General features: G+C 44.6%; 1 protein-coding gene across 1 annotated transcript in view; it reads right to left on the bottom strand.

Moving 5' to 3' along the window:
• Positions 1-403: 403 nt before the first annotated feature.
• Positions 404-10,208, bottom strand: part of LOC128695001 (FMRFamide receptor-like) — a 63,618-nt gene continuing 53,813 nt past the window's right edge. The window contains exon 4 of the mRNA XM_070091475.1: positions 404-1,562. Coding sequence (XP_069947576.1) covers positions 942-1,562 — 621 coding nt within the window. The 3' untranslated portion in view covers positions 404-941. The remainder of the gene's footprint in view (positions 1,563-10,208) is intronic.

The raw sequence follows: 10,208 nt of genomic DNA, 5'->3' as shown, positions 1-10,208 counted from the left end.
ATACATTTTTTTTCATGTATTTTCGTAGGATTTTTCTAAAAAGATATTTTCCCAAAATACGTTTTCTTGTAACTTATCTTCAACTTCCATTTCATTAGCATTTTCCTGCGCTTAAGTATAAGTATAACTTTCATAGTGTTTACATATCTGCTAGACCATCAATCAGGAAATTATTGTAGTCTTTTTTCTCGGGGGATAAAAAACTAGGACATGTTTATTAGAAAACGTTTCGCTCGTGTTGTTTGCTCACGTGTTTTTATAAACCACTTTGTTGATATCAATCACCAAAAGTTTGCATCACCTCAGGTTTACCTGTTAAAGGTTCAGTGATATATATATATATATATATATATATATATATATATATATATATATATATATATATATATATATATATATATATATATATATATATATATATATATATACGTACGTTTGTTGGAATTGTGGATTTTGGTTGTTTCTCTGATATTCTTTTTCCTTATCTGGCTTAACAGAAGATCGGATTCGAATTTAACGATTCGGATTCTTCCAGATCGGCTGAATAATTTCTTACCCTTCAGTCAATAAATTCACTCGTTTCCTCCTCTTGTGTCTCGACTCTGGGTACAGAGGTTACATTTATTAAGAAACTATGCAAAAAAGCACGAAATTACCAGGAGGCGACGTTATAAGACATAATATTAACGTTTCAGTTTGCGTACGTCACACTCAGGAAGACTATACTAATCTTAGTGACAATTTATGGAGCACTAGAGACAGTTCTAAACTTTCAAGACAGTGGGATTTCCTCCTCTAAAAATGAGAGATGCATGGGAAATTTGGCAGCAACTTTGCAAAGAAATGGGTCATTTCTGAATTGCTTCCATGATATGTAAGGGTTAAAGGAGTTCGCCGGGCTGTTAAGGATTTGATCATTTTGTCACGAAGGATCAATCCCTTCAAAGGACATGAACATTGTCCGAAGGGCCCTGCTGGGGTACTAATGATGGACTCCTTGATGGAGTGAAGGATGAGTTGGTTCTTGGAGTGGAAGAATCACCAAAAGGAACGTTGGAATACCGAGGTGTTCTCCAAAATGTCCCTCTGCAAGAATGCCCTTGGTGATCATTGACGTTGTGGGGCTGCAAAACACGACCAGACGATTGAGACCCGTTCCACGAGGACAGTCGGAAAGTTTGAGTCGTTTTGCCGTTGGATAGCATTCTTGAGTCACCATAGATGCTATTGTTTCCGAAGGCTGTCGAGTCCATTGCCACATCCCTTCCCATGACCCTGGACAAAACGCCCGAGCAGAACATCCTCAAGAAGAGTTTGCGGAACTTCTGGCTGAAGATGCAGTAGATAATGAAGTTAACAGAGGAGTTGATGGTGACTAAGAGGTTACTTGACATAGTCAGTAAGTCGATGGTGATGTTCAGAAGCTCCAAGATGTTGATGATGAAGGCGAGAACATTGCAGACGAAGAAGACAGTGACGACCACCAACAGCATCACTGCCAAGCCGATCTCTTTCTGCTGAAGGCGGCTCAGGTGCCGCCGCTCATGGTTGGCTGCACGAACCTGGCAGGTTAAAGAAAACATTTGGTCATTCATAAAACACTATTCAGTGCCCCACAAACCCCAGTTATCTACTCACTTCACCCATAAAGCTTTATCCTCATTTTAGCTCACTCATAAAAATGAATTTTATATTTAGTTAACTCATAAACCTCCATTTTCTGTTCACGTTGTCTCAAATAATACCAAGTCTCCGATTAATTGATATGTTATATATAGTTACTGTAAATATGTAGATAGGATGACCGCACACATGCACGCACACACACACACACACACACACACACACACACACACACACACACACACACACACACACACACACACACACACACACACACACACACACACACCTAGTCCTAGGACTGACCCCAAGCGGGGTTCCACAGGGGTCAGTCCTAGGACCTGTGCTGTTCTTGGTATACGTGAACGACATAACGGAAGGGATAGACTCAGAAGTGTCCTTGTTTGCAGATGATGTGAAGTTAATGAGAAGAATCAAATCGGACGAGGATCAGGCAGGACTACAAAGAGACCTGGACAGGCTACAAGCCTGGTCCAGCAACTGACTCCTTGAATTTAACCCTGCCAAATGCAAAGTCATGAAGATTGGGGAAGGGCAAAGAAGACCGAAGACACAATATAGTTTAGATGGCCAAAGACTGCAAACCTCACCCAAGAAAAAAGATCTGGGGGTGAGTATAACACCGAGCATATCTCCTGAGGCGCACATCAATCAGATAACTGCTGCAGCATACGGGCGCCTGGCAAACCTACGGATAGCGTTCCGATACCTCAGTAAGGATTCATTTAAGACTCTGTATACCATTTACGTCAGGCCCATACTGGAGTATGCAGCACCAGTTTGGAATCCACACCTAGTCAAGCACGTCAAGAAATTAGAGAAAGTGCAAAGGTTTGCAACAAGACTAGTCCCAGAGCTACGGGGATTGTCCTACGAAGAAAGGTTGAGGGAAATCGGCCTGACGACACTGGAGGACAGGAGGGTCAGGGGAGACATGATAAAGACATATAAAATACTGCGCGGAATAGACAAGGTGAACAAAGACGGGATGTCCAGAGATGGGACACAGACACAAGAGGTCACAATTGGAAGTTGAAGACTCAGATGAATCAAAGGGATGTTAGGAAGTATTTCTTCAGTCATAGAGTAGTCAGGCCATGGAGTAGCCTAGAAAGTGATGTGGTGGAGGCAGGAACCATACATAGTTTTAAGGCGAGGTATGATAGAGCTCATGGGGCAGGGAGAGAGAGGACCTAGTAGCAATCAGCGAAGAGGCGGGGCCAGGAGCTGTGACTCGACCCCTGCAACCACAAATAGGTGAGTACAAATAGGTGAGTACACACACATACACACACACACACACACACACACACACACACACACACACACACACACACACACACACACACACACACTGCGCAGCGGCAGTATGAAAATGACATAGCATCGAAAGTCAAGTCTAACCCGAAACTACTCTACAGCCACATCAGGAGGAAGACAATAGTCAAGGACCAGGTAATCAGGCTGAGGAAAGAAGGTGGGGAGCTCACAAGAAACGACCAGGAGGTATGTGAGGAGCTCAACATGAGATTTCAGGAAGTATTTACAGTGGAGGCTGAAGGTACAACGGGGAGACAAAACAGTGGCGTACAGCAACAAGGGATATACCAACAAGTGTTGGATGAATTACACACAACTGAGGTGGAGGTGGAGAAGCTCCTAAGTGACCTTGATACCTCAAAGGCGGTGGGACAGGACAACATCTCTCCGTGGGTCCTTAGAGAGGGAGCAGGGACACTACGTGTGCCACTAACCAAAATCTTCAACACTTCCCTTGAAACTGGGCAACTACATTAAGTATGGAAGAAGGCAAATGTAGTCCCCATCTTTAAGAAGGGAGACAGAAATGAAGCACTAAATTATAGACCAGTGTCACTGACATGTATAGTATGCAAAGTCTTGGAAAAGATTATCAGGAGGAGAGTGGTGGAGCACCTGGAGCGGAACAAGATTATAAACGACAGCCAGCACGGATTCATGGAAGGCAAATCCTGTGTCACAAACCTACTAGAGTTTTATGACAAGGTAACTGAAGTAAGAAATAAGAGGGAGGGGTGGGTTGATTGCATTTTCTTGGACTGCGAGAAGGCCTTCGACACAGTTCCTCACAAGAGATTAGTACAGAAGCTAGAGGAACAGCCACGTATAACAGGAAGGGCACCGCAATGGATCAGAGAATATCTAACAGGGAGACAACAGCGAGTCATGGTCCGTGATGAGGTATCACAGTGGGCGCCAGTGACGAGCGGGGTCCCACAAGGGTCAGTCCTGGGACTAGTGCTATTCCTGGTATATGTGAACGACGACGGAAGGGATAGACTCAGAAGTGTCCCTGTTTGCAGATGACGTGAAGTTATTGAGGAGAATTAAATCAGATGCGGACCAGACAAGTCTACAAAGAGACCTGGACAGGCTGGATGTGTGGTCCAGAAACTGGCTCCTAGAATTTAACCCCGCCAAATGCAAAGTCATGAAGATCGGAGGAGGGCAAAGAAGACTGCAGACAGAGTATAGGCTAGGTGGCCAAAGGCTGCAAACCTCACTCAAGGAGAAAGGCCTAGGAGTGAGTATAATACCGAGTACATCGCCAGAAGCACACATTAACCAGATAACTACTGCGGCATATGGACGCTTGCCAACCCTGAGAATAGCGTTCCGGTACCTCAGTAAGTAATCGTTCAAGACTTTATACACTGTGTACGTCAAGCCCATACTGGAGTACGCAGCACCAGTTTGAAACCCACACCTGGCCAAACACGTCAAGAAATTAGAGAAATCGCAAAGGTTTGCAACAAGGCTAGTTCCAGAACTAAGGGGAATGTCCTGTGAAGAAAAGTTAAGGGAAATCGGTTTGACAACACTGGAGGACAGGAGGGTCAGGGGAGACATGATAACGACATACAAAATACTGCATGGAATAGACAAGGTGGACAGAGACAAGATGTTCCAGAGATGGGACACAGAAACAAGGGGTCGCAATTGGAAGTTGAAGACTCAGATGAGTCAAAGGGATGTTTGGAAGTATTTCCTCAGTCATAGAGTTGTCAGGAAGTGGAATAGTCTAGAAAGTGATGTTATGAAAGCAGGAACCATACATAGCTTTAAGACGAGGTATGATAAATCTCGTGGAGCAGGGAGAGAGAGGGCCTAGTAGCGATCAGTGAAGAGGTGGAGTCAAGAGCTGAGTTTCGACCCCTGCACCCACAATTAAGTGAGTACAATTAGGTGCATAGACACACACACACACACACACACACACACACACACACACACACACACACACTAACACTAACACATAATAAAAAATACAAACACAGACACACACATTCACGACACTGTACACAGTGTACGTCAGGCCCATATTGGAGTATGCAGCACCAGTGTGGAACCCACACCTGGTCAAACACGTCAAGAAATTAGAGGAAGTGCAAAGGTTTGCAGCAAGACTAGTCCCGGAACTGAGGGATTTGTCCTTCGAGAAGAGGTTAAAGGAAATCAACCTGATAGCACTGGAGGACAGGAGAAATAGGGGAGACATGTTAACAAAATATAAAATTCGAAGAGAAATTGACAAGGTGAACAGAGACAGGATGTTCCAGAGATGTGACACAGCACCAAAGTGAACAGAGACAGGTTGTTCCAGAGATGTGACACAGTAACAAGGTGAACAGAGACAGGATGTTCCAGAGATGTGACACAGTAACAAGGTGAACAGAGACAGGATGTTCCAGAGATGTGACACAGCACCAAAGTGAACAGAGACAAGATGTTTCAAAGATGTGACACAGCACCAAAGTGAACAGAGACAAGATGTTCCAGAGATGTGACGCAGCACCAAGGTGAACAGAGACAAGATGTTCCAGAGATGTGACACAGCACCAAGGTGAACAGAGACAGGATGTTCCAGAGATGTGACACAGCACCAAAGTGAACAGAGACAAGATGTTCCAGAGATGTGACACAGCACCAAGGTGAACAGAGACAGGATGTTCCAGAGATGTGACACAGTAACAAAGTGAACAGAGACAGGATGTTCCAGAGATGTGACACAGTAACAAGGTGAACAGAGACAGGATGTTCCAGAGATGTGACACAGCACCAAAGTGAACAGAGACAAGATGTTCCAGAGATGTGACACAGCACCAAGGTGAACAGAGACAGGATGTTCCAGAGATGTGACACAGTAACAAGGTGAACAGAGACAGGATGTTCCAGAGATGTGACACAGCACCAAAGTGAACAGAGACAAGATGTTTCAAAGATGTGACACAGCACCAAAGTGAACAGAGACAAGATGTTCCAGAGATGTGACACAGCACCAAGGTGAACAGAGACAGGATGTTCCAGAGATGTCACACAGCACCAAAGTGAACAGAGACAGGATGTTCCAGAGATGTGACACAGCACCAAGGTGAACAGAAACAGGATGTTCCAGAGATGTGACACAGCACCAAAGTGAACAGAGACAAGATGTTCCAGAGATGTGACACAGCACCAAGGTGAACAGAGACAGGATGTTCCAGAGATGTGACACAGCACCAAAGTGAACAGAGACAGGATGTTCCAGAGATGTGACACAGCACCAAAGTGAACAGAGACAGGATGTTCCAGAGATGTGACACAACACCAAAGTGAACAGAGACAAGATGTTCCAGAGATGTGACACAGCACCAAAGTGAACAGAGACAAGATGTTCCAGAGATGTGACACAGCACCAAAGTGAACAGAGACAGGATGTTCCAGAGATGTGACACAGCACCAAAGTGAACAGAGACAAGATGTTTCAAAGATGTGACACAGCACCAAAGTGAACAGAGACAAGATGTTCCAGAGATGTGACACAGCACCAAAGTGAACAGAGACAAGATGTTCCAGAGATGTGACACAGCACCAAAGTGAACAGAGGCAGGATGTTCCAGAGATGTGACACAGCACCAAAGTGAGCAGAGACAAGTTGTTCCAGAGATGTGACACAGCACCAAAGTGAACAGAGACAGGATGCTCCAGAGATGTGACACAGCACCAAAGTGAACAGAGACAGGATGTTCCAGAGATGTGACACAGCACCAAAGTGAACAGAGACAGGATCATCCAGAGATGTGACAAAGCAATAAAGTGAACAGAGACAGGATGTTCCAGAGATGTGACACAGCAACAAAGTGAACAGAGACAGGATGTTCCAGTGATGTGACACAGCAATAAAGTGAACAGAGACAGGATGTTCCAGTGATGTGACACAGCACCAAAGTGAACAGAGACAGGATCATCCAGAGATGTGACAAAGCAATAAAGTGAACAGAGACAGGATGTTCCAGAGATGTGACACAGCAATAAAGTGAACAGAGACAGGATGTTCCAGTGATGTGACACAGCAACAAAGTGAACAGAGACAGGATGTTCCAGAGATGTGACACAGCACCAAAGTGAACAGAGACAGGATGTTCCAGAGATGTGACACAGTAACAAAGTGAATAGAGACAGGATGTTCCAGAGATGTGACACAGTAACAAGGTGAACAGAGACAGGATGTTCCAGAGATGTGACACAGCACCAAAGTGAACAGAGACAAGATGTTTCAAAGATGTGACACAGCACCAAAGTGAACAGAGACAAGATGTTCCAGAGATGTGACACAGCACCAAGGTGAACAGAGACAGGATGTTCCAGAGATGTCACACAGCACCAAAGTGAACAGAGACAGGATGTTCCAGAGATGTGACACAGCACCAAGGTGAACAGAAACAGGATGTTCCAGAGATGTGACACAGCACCAAAGTGAACAGAGACAAGATGTTCCAGAGATGTGACACAGCACCAAGGTGAACAGAGACAGGATGTTCCAGAGATGTGACACAGCACCAAAGTGAACAGAGACAGGATGTTCCAGAGATGTGACACAGCACCAAAGTGAACAGAGACAGGATGTTCCAGAGATGTGACACAACACCAAAGTGAACAGAGACAAGATGTTCCAGAGATGTGACACAGCACCAAAGTGAACAGAGACAAGATGTTCCAGAGATGTGACACAGCACCAAAGTGAACAGAGACAGGATGTTCCAGAGATGTGACACAGCACCAAAGTGAACAGAGACAAGATGTTTCAAAGATGTGACACAGCACCAAAGTGAACAGAGACAAGATGTTCCAGAGATGTGACACAGCACCAAAGTGAACAGAGACAAGATGTTCCAGAGATGTGACACAGCACCAAAGTGAACAGAGGCAGGATGTTCCAGAGATGTGACACAGCACCAAAGTGAGCAGAGACAAGTTGTTCCAGAGATGTGACACAGCACCAAAGTGAACAGAGACAGGATGTTCCAGAGATGTGACACAGCACCAAAGTGAACAGAGACAGGATCATCCAGAGATGTGACAAAGCAATAAAGTGAACAGAGACAGGATGTTCCAGAGATGTGACACAGCAACAAAGTGAACAGAGACAGGATGTTCCAGTGATGTGACACAGCAATAAAGTGAACAGAGACAGGATGTTCCAGTGATGTGACACAGCACCAAAGTGAACAGAGACAGGATCATCCAGAGATGTGACAAAGCAATAAAGTGAACAGAGACAGGATGTTCCAGAGATGTGACACAGCAATAAAGTGAACAGAGACAGGATGTTCCAGTGATGTGACACAGCAACAAAGTGAACAGAGACAGGATGTTCCAGAGATGTGACACAGCACCAAAGTGAACAGAGACAGGATGTTCCAGAGATGTGACACAGTAACAAAGTGAATAGAGACAGGATGTTCCAGAGATGTGACACAGCAACAAGGTGAACAGAGACAGGATGTTCCAGAGATGTGACACAGCAACAAGGTGAACAGAGACAGGATGTTCCAGAGATGTGACACAGTAACAAGGTGAACAGAGACAAGATGTTCCAGAGATGTGACACAGCAACAAAGTGAACAGAGACAGGATGTTCCAGAGATGTGACACAGTAACAAAGTGAATAGAGACAGGATGTTCCAGAGATGTGACACAGTAACAAGGTGAACAGAGACAGGATGTTCTAGAGATGTGACACAGCAATAAAGTGAACAGAGACAGGATGTTCCAGAGATGTGACACAGCAACAAGGTGAACAGAGACAGGATGTTCCAGAGATGTGACACAGCAACAAGGTGAACAGAGACAAGATGTTCCAGAGATGTGACACAGCAACAAGGTGAACAGAGACAGGATGTTCCAGAGATGTGACACAGCAACAAAGTGAACAGAGACAAGATGTTCCAGAGATGTGACACAGTAACAAGGTGAACAGAGACAGGATGTTCCAGAGATGTGACACAGTAACAAGGTGAACAGAGACAAGATGTTCCAGAGATGTGACACAGCAACAAAGTGAACAGAGACAAGATGTTCCAGAGATGTGACACAGTAACAAGGTGAACAGAGACAAGATGTTCCAGAGATGTGACACAGCACCAAAGTGAACATAGACAGAATGTTCCAGAGATGTGACAAAGCAACAAGGGGTCACAATTGGAAGCTGAAGAATCAGATGAGCCAAAGGGATGTTAGGAAGTATTTCTTTAGTCACAGAGTTATCAGGAGGTGGAACAACCTGGAGAGTGATGTAGTGGAAGCTGGATCCATACATAGCTTTAAGAAGAGGTATGACAAATCTCATGGAGCAGGGAGAGAGTGGACCTAGGGGCGGCCAGTAAAGAGGTGGGGCCAGGAGCTGTGAGTCGACCCCTGCAACATCAATTAGGTGAATTAAGTGAGTACATAGACACGAAATCACTCGCACTCAAAACAACAAATACATACACACAGAAACAACAGACATGGAGACATACACACACACACACACATACACACACACACACAGAAACAACAGACATGGTGACATACACACACACACACAGAAACAACAGACATGGTGACATACACACACACACACACATACACACACACACACAGAAACAATAGACATGGAGACACATACACACACATACACACACACACACACACACACACACACACACACACACACACACACACACACACACACACACACACACACACGGAGTGGAGACAGTGTAGTGGGTCACAAGCGCCAGGCTCCGAGGATCTTAGTGCTTTTAGGGCGTGTTTTAGCAGCTAGAAGCAACCAGTGTTAGTGACAACGTCAGTGAACAACCCTACAAGGGATAACCAATGTATTAGAAAAAATAAATAAAGTAAAGGCGAGAGAAAGCCTGAAATTATACAACAAAATTTCAAAGTGCCAGTTCGTTGAGGCCTAGTGGGCACCTGTTGCCACATTGTTACATATATACAAAGTACAAAGCGAGTGACTAAAGAGAAAAGACCAAATAGAATTAAGAGAGGGTGGTAACGACAAAATGTGATGTAGCACACAGCGTGAACAAGCTAGCCAGAAAGGGGATATATATATGTATACATAAATATATATAAGCAGAGGTGGTGGCAGCAGTAGGCCTGAGGGAGTAGCGCCGCCATAACAGGTTGGGTGTCATCACAAATAAGTAGTGTACTTACCAAAAGTGGAGTGAAAATTATAAAAGTAGCAGTATACA

The sequence above is a fragment of the Cherax quadricarinatus genome, chromosome 35, assembly GCF_038502225.1.
Source record: "Cherax quadricarinatus isolate ZL_2023a chromosome 35, ASM3850222v1, whole genome shotgun sequence".
In the NCBI taxonomy this organism is placed as follows: Eukaryota; Metazoa; Arthropoda; class Malacostraca; order Decapoda; family Parastacidae; genus Cherax; species Cherax quadricarinatus.
This window is presented reverse-complemented; position numbering and strand designations above follow the sequence as displayed.